The sequence below is a fragment of the Ceratotherium simum genome, chromosome 32 (assembly GCF_057802395.1).
Source record: "Ceratotherium simum simum isolate JZ-2026a chromosome 32, ASM5780239v1, whole genome shotgun sequence".
In the NCBI taxonomy this organism is placed as follows: domain Eukaryota; kingdom Metazoa; phylum Chordata; class Mammalia; order Perissodactyla; family Rhinocerotidae; genus Ceratotherium; species Ceratotherium simum.
Window position 1 is genome coordinate 11,067,043 of NC_141931.1, and position 15,034 is coordinate 11,082,076.

Below are 15,034 nucleotides of genomic sequence, written 5' to 3' on the forward strand. Positions count from 1 at the left end.
CATAATCAAGCCGGTCACCATTGCTGTTTTTTTAGCTGTGTGAGAGGGTTAGAATTTGTTGTTGCATTAATGATCTCCAAACTTCCACGTTCATTCTCTCTCCATCCTCCTGGAAGCTTTTTTGCTGTGACTGAACAGATAAGGAGAGACGGCCCTTTCATGATAAAATTCTGCTTATGAAAAGAGGGCTTTCTGATTTGTGTGAAAAAAAGGAAGATAAGACAATTCACATTCCAGTCACAATTTTGGTCTTTTTTAAATAAAGTTATATAATAGTAAGTGGTATCACCATTTTTGGGGAGGAGCAGGGAATAGTGGTTCTAATAAGGTGCTGAGTAACTGAATATCTGGATCTTATTTTTCACACCCATTCTGAATTCATACATGAAACATGTAAAATGCTTAACCTCTTTTGGACTCAATTTCTTTGACTAGATTTTTATGGTTATAATTATTCTGTTGACTTTCTTCAACCAATTCTGGGGAGAGAAATCCCCTCTATCAAAATTAGCTTCTCTATTACTATAGGAACTTTGGAGAGTTTTTAAGATGTAGTAGGAAGGTTCTGGGCTGGTAAATTATAACAACATGTATTTTTGAAAAGAAATTTAAATATACAGAGTGTCTCATTCACTAGAAAATTTTTGCTGATCTCAGTATCACTCCTGAATAAGTGTTAAATCTAAACCATCCTATTTTTGTGCAAATTCATGTTTTATCACCCTGGATGACAGACAGCGACACATTCTTTCCATTTCCCAAAACCAGATGAGAAAACACAATTGCACTCCACAGGGAAAAACACAAATTGCCATTTCAAACAGATAAAACTTGAACTACTCACTCCTTATTTTCTTCTTTTTTTTAATTTTTTGTTTTTTTTTGTGAGGCAGATCAGCCCTGAGCTAACATCTGATGCCAATCCTCCTCTTGTTTTGCTGAGGAAGATTGGCCCTGGGCTAACATCTGTGCCCATCTTCCTCTACTTTATACAGGACGCTGCCACAGCATGGCTTGACAAACGGTGCATTGGTGCACGCCCGGGGTCTGAACCTGCGAACCCCAGGCTGCTGAAGTGGAGTGTGCACGCTTAACCACTACTCCACCGGGCCGGCCCCACTCACTCCTTATGTTCAATGGCAGATCAATTATTATAATCTCTTGATCTATTCGTCTGAATGGTTTCTGCTAATCACAATTTTCTTCCAAATTATTCAGATTTATACTAACGATGACACTGTTAGACCCATGCTCCAGAGGCCCCCACTGACCCCTCTTGTTGGTGTGTCTGCCCTCTGTTAGCATGGATATTGGCCTGCCTCACCTGACCACCACTGATTTAGAAACTCTTTGCAGACAGTGATGACCGTTGATCCTATTCTGTGCCCTCGGCAGCACCCCCAAGGCACACTGCACAAGGCCGGTGCTCAGCTGACGTCTCTTCTCTTTGTCTGAACTGGGAAGAGCAGCCCTCAACCACACACGGGCACAGACCACCCCCAGCCGCCCTCACCACCTTACCTGGTCTCTCTGTCTTTGGGGATTGTAGCGGTGCTATAAGCAAACACTTGCTTCTCAACTAGAGGAGGGCCGAGGTCCACAATGCCGGATAATCCTGGAGTGATCCGTGGCTTTTCAAGATACACCAAGGTGCCTGGCTCCTTTTTGAAGGCCTGGCGGCTCGGCGAGACCCGGTCTGGCTGCATGGGGAGAGGGGGCCCGTGCGCGTTATGGTGCGCGTGCATGTCTACCATTCTCAGGTCACTGACTCGGTGAGGTGAGGCGGGGGGCGTTTTGGCGCCCAGAGTAGGCAAGTGGCTGTCTGGATATTTCCTTGATTTCTGTCTGTACAGTGACTGCTCCATTTGCATTTCCGCTTGCAATGTAGGGGTGCAGTAAGCACTCGCTGACCGAATTGCTGTGCGGTGATATGCGATGATGTGATCAGGGACATCCAGGGGGTGTCCGCCGTGGGAAGAGGCGATGCTCATCCGCCCTTCATGATAAAGGTAAGGATCAGGGTAGAAGCCCTCATTTCGGTACATCGCAATGTTCTTGCCACTCATGTCTTCATCCGGCTTTACATCTCTTCTTTCCAAAATGGCGCTTGGGCTGGGTGAGATGGATCTGGAGACGGGCAGGCTGGCGAGTCTGTCCCTGGGGATGGTGGCATTGCCAGGAACAACCATTGGGCGGGTGCCCCCATACGGAATTCTGGACGGGGAGGGAGGCATGGAATGGGGCACAGGAGTGGACGGTGGAGAATTCGGAATGGCATGGGGTGGATGAGCTGTGGATCCAGGTCGAGAGGCACCAGGGCCATCTCCTCTTGCATAAACAATTTCTCTCTGCATCTGAAAATAAAACAAGTAATTAGAAAATCTACTTTGATATTCATGTTTTTAGAGAAGTCTCAATGAGACAGTGTGGCTTCCCTGATGTGGGAGGCTGAATAATGGCCCCTATAAGATGTCTGCACCCTAATCCCTGGAACCTGTAACTATGTTCCCTTATATGGCAAAAGGGCCTTTGCAGATGTCCCCTTTTAAGGCAAGATTATCCTGGATCGGGCCCAACGCAATCACAAGGGTCCTTATATGTGAAAGGAGGAGGCAGGAAGGTCAGAGTCAGGGAAGACTGACTGTGATTGACAGAAGAAGGTCAGAGAGAGAGCCCGGAAGACGCTACACTGCTGACTTTGAAGATGGAGGAGGGGGCCATGAGCCAAGAATGCAGACAGTCTCCAGAAGCTGGAAAAGGCAAGGCAATGGGTCCTCCCCTAGAGCCTCCACTGGGAGTGTGGTGCTGCCAACACCTTGATACTGGCCTGTGAAACCCATTCTGGACTTCTGATCTCCACAACTGTAAGATCATAAATTTGTGGTGTTTTAAGCCACTAAGTTTGTGGTAAGTTGTTACAGCAACCACAGGAAATGAATATACCTGATATAGACCTCAACATTGTGGGGTTTGAGGAAAAAAGAGTGCAGTGGTTTAAATTTTGAGGTCGTAGCTTCTTAGAGACACTAAATAATGCGGATCTGATGTATCAAAAGTGCTAAAATTATGTATTGTAAATCTTGTCCGGGTCACATTTTCTAGTATTGGCTCTAGAAAATAGTCAGTAAGCATCTTTCCAATCTTTCCAAGCTGATGCCATCTAGGGACATGGCCAGAGAGGGAAATGAGACAGGTGGAGAAAAATGGAGGAAAGGCTTATTGATTCACCAGTTCTTTACTTGAGTCTAGGAGAAATCAGCTCCAAGAGGTGGGGGAGAAATAATGGTCCAGGAGAGGCAAAACTCATAGTGGGGAGGGCAAGGGAGAGAAGAAGGAAGGGACTCCCAGGCATGGTGGGGAGAAAGTGTCCTAACAGTACACCCTGGGGCTGCCATGTGATGGTAAGGCACATGCTGGAGGAGGCCATGTAAGCCTGGTACTTCCTGCCCAGGCAGCAGTGACTTCCGGGTGTGTCATTACCATCCAGTTCAGGAGAGTGGGGACTTCCACAGCATCTTCCGTTAGCTCTCCTTTAGAAGAAACAATGACTAAAGGACCAATGACTCAACAACCATAGATACGGAGAACAGATTGGTGGTTGCCTGAGGCAGGAGGTGGGGGGTGGGTGAAATGGTGAAGGGGGTCAAAAGATATAAACTTGCAGTTATAAAATAAATAAGTTCTAAGGATATAATGTACAGCATGGTGACTATAGCTAGTAATACTGTATTGCATATTTGAAAGTTGCTACAGACTAGATTTTAAAAGTTCTCATCACAAGAAAAAAATTCATAACTATGTACGGTGACAGATGTTAACTAGACTTATTGTGGTGATCATTTCACAATATATATCGAAACACTGTGTTGTACATCTGAAATGAATACAATGTAATATGTCAATTATATCTCAATAAAAAAAAGAATCAAGTTAATGGAGAACTAATTTGCAATTACACTACTGTGTGTAGCAAGAGGCAGAATAAAAAATACAAATTAATTCAGGATATGAATATTTGATACTTTTTGTTTTGGTCAAAGCCCAAGAGGGTAATGTTCACTGAGATTCTCCACATGGCCACGAGGGAGGGGATGGACAGCGTAGGCACCTCCCAAGCCCACTCTTCAAGTTCTATTTGTGTTGTCACAGGAGCCCACATTCCCATCCAGACGTCTGGGAGATGAGATAGGCATGGGGGGCATAAATGGTTGGGGGGTGGGTGAGGTAGGGGCATGCAGAGACAGGAGGTGGGCTCAAATGGACAAGAACCAAGACGAGCAGCCAGGAGACCCAGAGTGGGTGATGGGGGAAGAGGGAAGAAAAAGCAGAGGCAACAGGAGAAGGCTGAAAATAAAGAGGGGCCAATACCCTGAATACGTACTGATTCCTCGTCTTATAAATTCACTCATTTAGTAAACAATATTTACAAAGCACTTGCTAAGAACCAGGCATTATTCTAGGATACTATAAATAAGCCCCCATACTATAAATATGCCCTTGAGAGGGAATATTTCTTAGATGAGAATCAGGGGAAGAACTGGCGGGACTCCCACGGCTTCCTTGTCTTGTCTCTGGAACCATCTAGCAGTGCAGAACCCCTGACCCAGGAGTTTTACATATTATGATGGATTTCATAATGGAAACGACCAATAAAAAATGCAAGTACGGTATAAATATGTAGCAACCAAAAGGAGCCCTTTGAGGATACATTACCTGAGCATCATTAAATTGGCTCCTCAGCCCCCTTAGGGGGCTGACTGTTTCTGGAGACCCCAGAGTATGCAGGCTCCTCACTCACAATTACATTTATCTCCACTGCCCCGACTTCCCCAACACACATGCATTCACACCACAATAGGCTAGTCTATTCCCTCTCGATAAACTGAACTTGGGATAACCTCAAGCTGTCCTCACCCCTGGGACTCTCCCCACTTCCTAGCCCTTGTGGATGCAAACTGAGGCTGAGCTCAAGGCTGCTCCACATGGCCCAGCCCTGACGCTCCAGCCCACGGGCGATCCTCTCTCCGCCCACTCACTTGACACCCTCATGACTCAGGTGCCCAAGGCCTTAGACCAGAAGGGCATTCCCAAGGTCACTGTGTGATCATATACCCAATTCTCACTCTAGAATGGCTGGAGCAACCACGTTTCAGAAGCTTTGCAGCAGATCAAAGCAGATCCTCTATAAATATACCTCTCCCATCCTGTCTTCTACAAGGCAGGGCTCAATGAAAAGAAAGATCTGGCTCAGTGGTAAGCAAGGCAGAGCTTCCCAGGTCATAAAATAAGAGAGGCACCTGCTCATCCAGCAGCGCATGATGGGCCAAATGCCCCTCACAATCAGACCGCACCACGCAGTAATCAACCCAAACAAACGCCAAGATAAACTCATCATATCGATTCAAACATGCCACTGTGTATAAAGCATACCGTGGTGCTCAAGGGCAATCTGGTGCAACAAATGGTAGGTACTATCGTCATTATTGTTATTAATTCCAAAAAAAAAAAAAAAAGGCTTTCAAAGGTCTAGAAACCTCTTAGGATGAACAATAATCCCAATGGGGTTAGTCACAACTCCCTGTTCGTTTCCCTCCTTGTTTGGCTTCAGATTACATCTTGATTTGGGAGATCCTGACTCCAATTAACACACATTGAACTTCTCCCTTTTTCTGGCAAGAGAATAAAAAGAGACGTCAACATTCCGAGGAGTACAGAACTGTCTATAAGGATAAAGAATATTAATGAAAGGAAAATGTAAAATTATTTTTAACTAATGGAAAGTTGAGTAAATTTCTTTTAAAACAACAGAGGTGCCTGTGTAAGTATTTTAAAAATACATTTGGTGATACGAAAACAAATGGTTAGGAGGTACATTATACAACTAACTTTTAAAATGAAACTCACAAAAAAAACTCAGAAAAAAATCTCATTAGACTTTCTCGATGTCCTGTATAAAAGATTTCAGAAAGAAATGTAACAATTAACAATAATTCTGATATGCTGTGCATTTATATGGGGAATGGAAGTGACAATCAAAATATTTAACATCCAGTAGCCAGTATCACATGGGTACCAAACAACCAGAATGGGGCCTCAGCCAACAAGGATGGAGTCCAGCCGCAAGCAATCAGCATCATATACCTGATGGTAATGCTGTATATCAGCCCTGCCTTGTCCACTTCAAAATAATCTTGCCATCATTCCACAGGGTCCCTGAAAGAATCACTGTCCTCCTGAGTTATCCACAGTGGAGGGAAATACAGGCTTCAGCTACGACAGAACAGGTAAGCTAAGGTTGAGTGTCTCCATCAATACTGGTGACTTAGAGGTTGGAAGCCTTTGGCAGAATTCTTACATTGGTTTGCCAAGCTATGACTGACTTTCCAAGACTGGGCTTTAAAAAGAACCCTGATAGTTTCATCTTCGGCTCTACATAGCACCCAAGGAGAGACTGACACGATGTTCCCATTATACAGTGGGAAAATGTTTTAAACCTACCACTAGAATGAACTCTTTTTTTTTTTTAAAGATTTTATTTATTTATTTATTTTTCCCCCCAAAGCCCCAGTAGATAGTTGTATGTCATAGCTGCACATCCTTCTAGTTGCTGTATGTGGGACGCGGCCTCAGCATGGCCAGAGAAGCGGTGCGTCGGTGCGTGCCCGGGATCCGAACCCGGGTCGCCAGCAGTGGAGCGCGCTCACTTAACCGCTAAGCCACGGGGCTGGCCCTAGAATGAACTCTTAAATTGAGATAACTTGGGTTTACACACTGAAAGATATGGATCAACCAAAGACAATTCACTCTTGGGATGAGGCGGAAGGTGTGGGGGGATGCGAAGAGAGACTCTCTTCCAAGTCTTCAGTGTGATCTCCTAAGGAGACCGCTTGCTGTTCCAATACAAAGTGGACCTTATGTACTCTGGGAGATACTCATTGTCTGATGACTGAACCCAAATGATGATTAAGACTTGATAATTCACAGTTATAAAAAATCCCAGCCTTTAGTGTTCTTTCCATGGAGATATTTTCCTAGAATCAGGCACCTACAGAATTTTGTTTTGTTTTTAACTATTTTTTTGGTGAATGAGCAAAGAAATGGCATTAAATACATACTGGGTTTTTCCTGCATTAGTACTCAAAGTTAGACCATTTAAAAGAAAATTGTATTAAACTTTAAAGGTAAAATAAATAAGCAAAACACACAGACAGCTGCTATTCACCTTAATATATCTAAATCCCTTATTCTCCCACCAATCTCTCTGATGCCACTAATCTTCTCTATCATCTCACTTCTCTTAGTAAGTTAAAAGTATCTGGATATGTTATATCATCAACACTTTTGCCCCGGAAAATTTCAACACAAATGTCTTTATGTGAGCTTTAAAGAATTTCATTTTACAGCAAGAAAGAGATGACTTAAACACAAAAATAAAGGTTCTTTTAACACCTTACCAGAATACAACACAGATATTTATTCGCCTGCACCTCAGCCCAGACAAAGAAAATGTTCATTTATCTGCATGATATCTGTTGGTAATGTGTGAACAGGACTATTCTCCAACACTCATCTACTTTTTTGGGCATCGTGTCTCCCTCTTTCCATTACTGCCCAAGCTATCACTGTCTCTTGGTTGAGTCCTTCCAGTTTTTGTAAACAGTGTAGTTTCTTCCAGAGCCTCAGCACCATGGCCCCGGCTGAGAGCCTCCTATCCCTGCCCACAGCACACAGCTCAATAAGCTATTTGGCCCGTACTTCCTAAAGACCAGAAACAATCTGGGGCAGTTTCAAGTGAATTACCTAAAGTTTGAGTTAGGAATCCTAACATATATATATCTATATTTCATTTCCCCAAAACACCATAAGTTAAATCAAATATTACTCCTTTAGAAGTTTCTTGAATATAAGAGGGGAAATATCTTAAAACTGTTTCTGGAAAAAAATCTAGCACAAAAAATGTTTATTTCAAATCATTTTGGGAAACTGTCTCATGTAATCATGTCTCTTCATGGAGCAGTTAAAATATATACATACTCTTTGCGGAAAGGGAGTATTATGTACAGTTTATTGTATTTCAAACCCCACCCTTCCCAGTCTAGAATTTGTAAACATACCACTCAATCAGACCACACAATGAAGTAATCAGACGAAACTGAAAAGGATTCTTAGGAGACTCTTTCATCCTCAAAGAATTAAAGCCACTTACTTTTTCTCAAGGAAATCACCTGTATAACTAAGTCCGTGAAAAAGCACATTGGCTCAGCTCCCAATTAGGCGACTCCTTTGTTTGCTGGTTCCATCTAAATCCTCAGTTCCACATTTGGATATTTTACACAGCTTTCTCTTCAGAGAAGAAATGACAAAGGACACAGACCCTAAATGTTCCCCAGCTTGAGTGTTCTCAACGAGTAAAGACCATTTTGTTTTACCCAGCCTTCCGAGAGAAGCTGCCACAGGCATGGATAAAAAGTAGTCCTCCCCATGATAAGCCAATTTCTCCTCCCCTTGGAAATTAGTCACTGAATAACCTCAGCCCATATCCAACCACAGCCTACCACACGGGTGACTCAGTCCTTTAACAATTGCTTACATGGAAAACACACACCGATGAACGAACTCTGAGAGGCCTAGGTAAATGAGTTAACAACGAAGGAAACAGGACAAAATAGATTTTACTAAAGCAAACAGGATCACTATGCCACCAACCAGCCACCAACAAACAAAACTATCAGGAAATCCAACATGCTAATTACCAGCCGCCCCCCACCCGGGACCAACTCTCAGATCAGTGTTCTGTTGAGGAAGGGTGCTCCTGGAAAACCTAGTTAGACCAGCACCAAATACTCATTCTGCTGCCAGACTTTGGAAGTCCGTGGATTGGCAACTGAACGAAATGTGAGCCTCTTCCCCTGGTTTATAACACCGGAGGGAAAACAAGGAGGCTGTCTATTAATTAACCAGCCTGGTTTTACCAAGCTGAACTTTGGGTAGCAGCCATTAATCAGTCTTACGCAGCCCCAGGCTCGCAACTGCAATCACTCTGGAAAACAGACCTGAAAGGAGAGGGAAAGAGAGAGAGGGTGAGCCAGCGCAGAAGGGATTCGAGAAAGAAAACTGGAGCCCTTCTGCCCCACCCTCGACAAGACAGAGGAGAAGGCCAGGGCAAGCTCCAGAGACCCCCATGGGCAACCGCTGTCAACGCAGCTGTTCTCTTCCAGAGGAACAGGTACGAGGAGGTGTGTGTTCCCGACAAGAAGTGGCTTGTGCAGTGCTCAGCAGAGGACGGGTATTAACGCATCACTAACAAAAGGTGAGGGAGAAAGGAAGCATTTCCTTAGCTCCCAGGTGGGTCTGTACAATCTCCGTCATGCTTTCTGAGCCCTCAGGGACTGAGCGGAACGGCAAGCTATCCAAGTGGGAATTCAGCGACAAGTAACTCAAAATGCTATGCTGCAAGCCCCACTGGCCTAGTGCCACACCCCACGACCACGCTGTGAGCAGCCTTTGCATTTTTCAAACATTTTAAGGCTTTTAGAGGTTGTTCTTGCTGACCAAAAGAATTCCATGACGTCTCTTAAGTTCAAATCCAGTCAGCATTGCAGGCTTTCTAAAAAAACTGTTTACTGTCATCCAAACGCTCTGTGGTTCTTAAAGAAGGGAGAAAACACAGCACACGACAATGCCACCCTCCTAAGATGTCTCATTGGAAACAATATTTGGGTGAAGTGGTTGTAACAGATGCCACCTAAGAGGTCGGAAAGGAGTAGAAGGAATGTGAAAACCAGTGTTTGGATTTTTAATCTAATCAGCAAGTTTGTTATTTTTCACCAGAATATGGCAGGCACACACTCCCGGCCCCTGGAGCATCTGGGATGCATTTGGCAGCTTTTGTTTCTTCAGTCAAACGCGTGCTTTCCAGGAAGGGGATGTAGGGTTGGTCTTCCTTGTCTGATTAAGCCATGAATCCACCCCTACTATATTCCCCAAGACCCTGTTTCATGGCATAAGACATCCTAACCAGCATGGTTGATGTACTAATTTACCTGCTGTTTATATACCTGCAGGACCCCTTGTAAGAGCAAACGAAGGTGAAGTGTCTGGCCATGCCGACCCCCACAAAACAGAAGCACTGAGCTCTCACTGCTGTCTGGCTAAGTGAATACGCCATGCTCCACACATCACCCCACGTCAGCTGCTTTAGGACAGATGGCTCCTGCGGACTCTGTTACCATGGAAGTTGGTGGGTGCGAGGTGACCTCTCCCCTTGGTTTACCTCTCCCATCTCTTCCTTCCGCGGCCACATTCGGAGCAATTTCCTTTCGCTTTCAAAATGCTTCAGGGCACCGTCTGGGGAGTACACGCGTGGCTTCGTCATTACTAGAACAGTCATTCACTGTCAGGAGTTGGAAAGCTGGCCCAATCCTGCCATGAATCAGGATGAGTTAAATGTTCTAGTAAGAAGCACGCAGCTCACCCAAGAGAGAAGAAGGTTCCATATCCTAGGGCCCAGGTAAGCTAATTTCCTAAACTATATCTTGGTGCCATACAGGACTTGGGCTTCACCTGAGTGGCTTGTGCTCTTTAGAGAACAGCTCATTCAGGCTAACTCACCAGCAAGTTTGGCTCAGTCTGGATGTGACCAACTACTAACACCCCATGCTCTGGTTTCCCTTCTTCATCAGTTCCTCCTGAGCCTGGCCTTCCTGGGGATGCTACAGCCTTTGTGAACTAGTCCTTCCCAGCAGCGTAGTGAGTGTCCCACTATTCATTCTCCTTCTTCCTTTCATTGACTGGCACTAGAAGCGAAGTGGAAGCCATTTATTTCTTTTGAGTTAGTATTAAGAAAGGACGTGCTAGTAAATATTCAGCATTACCTCAAGAGGAAATCATTTTTATGCTGTAGTAAGGCTAACAGTCTTGTGAAATTTATTCCAATTTCCCCTTTTCTTATTCATTTCTTTATTGGCTTTAAAAAAATTACATATGCTAAAAGAAAATGTGTTTATAAACATGAAGATGATATCGTAAAGGGAAGTGCTTATGATGTTGGAAAAATTTCAAATTCATCTTGCTTACATTGTTAAAATTGGAAAGATGGTCATTTGTGTGGTCTTAGCGAACCTATTAATGTTTCATTTGATCATAAATGGAATGTCTCCCAGACATGACACAGACAGTCTGTTGCCGAAATTATTTAATTCTCAGGAAAGAGATGGTCCCATCAGTGGTTAGCTTATGGCTATATTTAAGATGAGCGTTATTTCCACAAATATTTTGACACGGAGGACTCTGCTGAGCCCTCCCAGTACCAGACCTGGCTGACTTAGCACTGTGCCCAACGGTGATTACAGATCCCGGTCCAGAACAGAATAAAGAAGTAACATTAAATAAATCATTTAACTTCCAAGCCACAATCAGTAACTGTGTGAAACTACGGGACAGATAAAAGAAAAATGTCCTTCTCTATGTCTACTCAATCTTCTGTTGGGATACTTGTGTATTATCCAGGCTAAGGACAAGCTCCTTTTGTACCTAAAATAGTTACAGTTTGTAAAATGCTAGCTTCTTTCTACCACTTGCAACAGATTGTACAAATAACTCCTCATTACTTATCTCCATCTCTGCACATCCACCCATTTCCTGGACGGACCCTGTTCTTTTATGCTCGACTCCCTTTTGGTGTTTCTAGATTCGTTGCCAGTAGTGAGTCATCTCTGTCACCCAAATATAACTTTTCAGTGCCTTAGATTTTATTTTTCTTTTTATAAACTACTGTTTAACTTGTCAACATGTATACCACAATATGTAATATATTGCTTTATTTATAACATTTTCTATTTTACAAAGGATTTTAGATGGCTACACACACACAGACACACACACACACACACACACACACTAATCATCCAGCAGTTTACAGTTTACACAGTGCTTTCAATTGTGGTTCTATTTCACAGGTCTCAGAACACAGTGGGATACACAGGTCGGGTGTTACTATTCCCATTTGAATGGTTAGGATACACAAGTGGAAGGACTTAGGAACCTTGCCCACCTTCACGTAGCTATTAAGCAGTGAAGCGGCAGGAATCCCCATCCTTGGTCTTGCCACTGTGTCACTGCCTCCTTCACTATTTAAGTGTGAAATCTCAAATCCTCCGGGACACTGGGAGCTGCTCTGAGAGGAGTCATGCTCCCAAGGCCATCCCAACGGGGATGACTGAGGGGTTACTTGCTTGATTTTGACCTTCAGGTGCAGTATGGTGAACTCTATTTGAGAAGTACCTCGTTTGCTTCACTTGCAGGTCCAGATTTTCACAGCAAGGGAAAAGAGGAACTGAGATATCTCAGTGGGCTTAGGATCTAATTATCCAGATGCTCTCTCGACTTACTATTAGGTTTTATCTTCTTGTCTCAAAATTAGTTATATTAGTTATATAATTAATTACACATTATATTTAACAATATACATATTAGTATACATTATGCTTATGTATATTATACTTACACATACATATATACTATGAATCACTAATTACCACTGTATAGATATCATTACATCACTAGGTACATATGTGTAAATATTTATATACACACATATATGTTTTCATTCATCACAGACACCGGATTACCTATAGGATAAAATATCTGGGCCTTAGGTGATTAACACTCCTTACGTGATTAACACCCCAATCCTGCTACTAGGTGACATTCCTGGGACCACACCTCTCAGAGATGAATGAATCACTGAATCTCTGACATTTCTGTCACTGTGCCCTATGCCCCTCTTATCTTTATTAGGGAAACAGAGCAAGTTGATTATGTTGTAAGTGAAATAAGTTACTACAACATTATATAGCTTTAGGATGATCATAATTAAGAATTTTTAAAAAATTGGTTTTATGATATAACATATCCTCAACATATCTAAACAATGAATTGATAATGCTCTATATAGAATTTTAGGCTCTACAGTTGCAGCTCTAAGGATAGAAATTTTTCAGAGACCATTGGAGAAAATGGTGGTAAACACATTGATGAATGGTGGATGCCAAGTTGGAAAACAAATGGTCTTTTATTCTTGGTCTACCGCTGTCCTCTCACAATGTAGCTACTCTAATCTCAAGACTCCTGTTCCTCTCATCAACCCCTTTCTCATGCTTCCATCTCAGCTTCTTAACACTGAGTGTTCCCTGGTAGGGTTAACCCTTCAGGCCTGCCTCATGTCTCCCTGTATCTCTCCTCTTTCTTCTCTCACAACTTTTCTGGAACCAACTCTGTGGATCTGGGTTATAATCATGGCCCTTCTACTGAAATCATCCCATTGTCTGCATTCTGCTCTGTTTTCATATCAATCAGGGTAGGATATGCGCTGGTTCCATTACCAAGTAATAGAACAAACACACCACACATGGTAAGCTATGTCAGCAGAGCCAATTTTAAAGGGAATTTTATGGATGTCTTCTGATGAAAGTTGTGTCATTAGTCTGATCCTTGGCTGAACAATATTAGCCAATGTGTCAAAGGAAGAAAAGGATGTATTGAGGAAAGAGCCCCGGAGGATAACGTTGAAGGACAATAATTCAGCAAATCCACCAAGTTCAATTTTCCCTCAAAATAAACATGAAAAAACAATGACGGAGATCCAGATGAAAACAGCCCTTGTGGAAGTTCTTCCTGGGTTCAGAAGAGCCACTTGTTCTCCTCTTAACGGCAACTTTCAAAACAAAAAGAAGTTCCATGGGTATCCCGGGTATACTGAGTATGTGAGCTGGGAGAAGTCTCTTGTGTAAGACTGCGAATAGATGACATTTGTTGTATAGTTATATAGGCTCATGAACTTTCCCAGTTCTCATGAGTTATGAAAGAATCTAAAAGGTTGCAGGTTTATAAATTAGGTGAATATACTTTTGAAAACTTATCCATTTTCCTTGGGTTTAGTGGAGTCTGAGAACACAAGGACACCTGCTAGTCTGGACCAGGGCAGTGGCCCCGAATGCCTCCATTCAGGGTGTGTCTCAGGAGTTAATGCAGCACGTGGGGGAGGAAGAACCCTATACAGGATACCGTGGAACCTACATTCTGGTCCAGGTGTTAATATCAGGTTCTTTATTTGTAAACAAGTCGGGGCTAGACTATCTCCAAGGTCCATTCCAATTACAACATTCTGAGAGTCCACGAAATATTTATTGAGTAGCCACTATGTATGCAAAGCCCAGGGTTAAGGCTGATGAGGGAAAAAGGATCTGTAAGACTTAATTCCCACCTTTGAAGAGCCTACAATCTAGTAGGAAAAATGAGACATGTACATGAATATTCAAAATAAGACAAAGCAAGAATAATGCAACAGACCAATACTCTTGGAATCTGTAGAAGAATAAGATTCTTTTGGCTGGTAGAGTTGAGGAACACTTCTCTAAAGAGGTGAGATTTAAGTGAGTCCATAAATTATGAGCAGAATTTCAGTAGGTAAGAAAGAGATTCCTTTCTTAGGTATTCCAGGCAGGAAATAAGGCCTGGTTAGAGACAAGGGGTGGGGAAGTGCTAAGTGCCCTGTGGCAATGGATAGACCTCTGACCCAACCAGCAAGTTATTCTAGGGCAGAGGTTCTCCAGCTTCAGCACACACATGAATCACCTGGAGGGCTTGCTAAAACACAGATTAATGGGCCCAACTTCCAGAATATTCGATTTAGTAGGTTTGGGTGGGGCCTGAAAGTTTGCATTTCTAACAAGTCCCCAGATGATGCTGACCTGCTGGTCCAGGGACCACTCTTTGAGAACCACCGCTCTAGGGACTAGAGGGAAATGTAAACTCACTTCAAAATCTCCATTCTACTGTGGGCTTGGTTAAATCCTAATTCAGAAAGCTGACCTTATTAAACTTTGGATGGCAATCATAATTACCTAGAATTTCTCTATCAGTAAATATTCTCAACTGAATCTGCCAGGAGAAGATAGAAATAGGAAAAGGAAACTAATATTTTTGGAGACTTCCTATTTACCGAAGGCTTTCCAGAATTACCTTATTTAACTCC

The 15,034-nt window shown here is 43.0% G+C and overlaps 1 protein-coding gene across 14 annotated transcripts in view; it reads right to left on the minus strand.

The window, feature by feature from the left end:
• KIAA1217 (KIAA1217 ortholog) overlaps nt 1-15,034 on the minus strand; it is a 293,162-nt gene that overhangs the window by 64,119 nt on the left and 214,009 nt on the right. For all 14 annotated transcript variants that reach the window (XM_087420742.1, XM_087420738.1, XM_087420739.1 and 11 more), the window contains one exon: nt 1,522-2,354. In XM_087420742.1, coding sequence (XP_087276868.1) covers nt 1,522-2,354 — 833 coding nt within the window. The remainder of the gene's footprint in view (nt 1-1,521; nt 2,355-15,034) is intronic.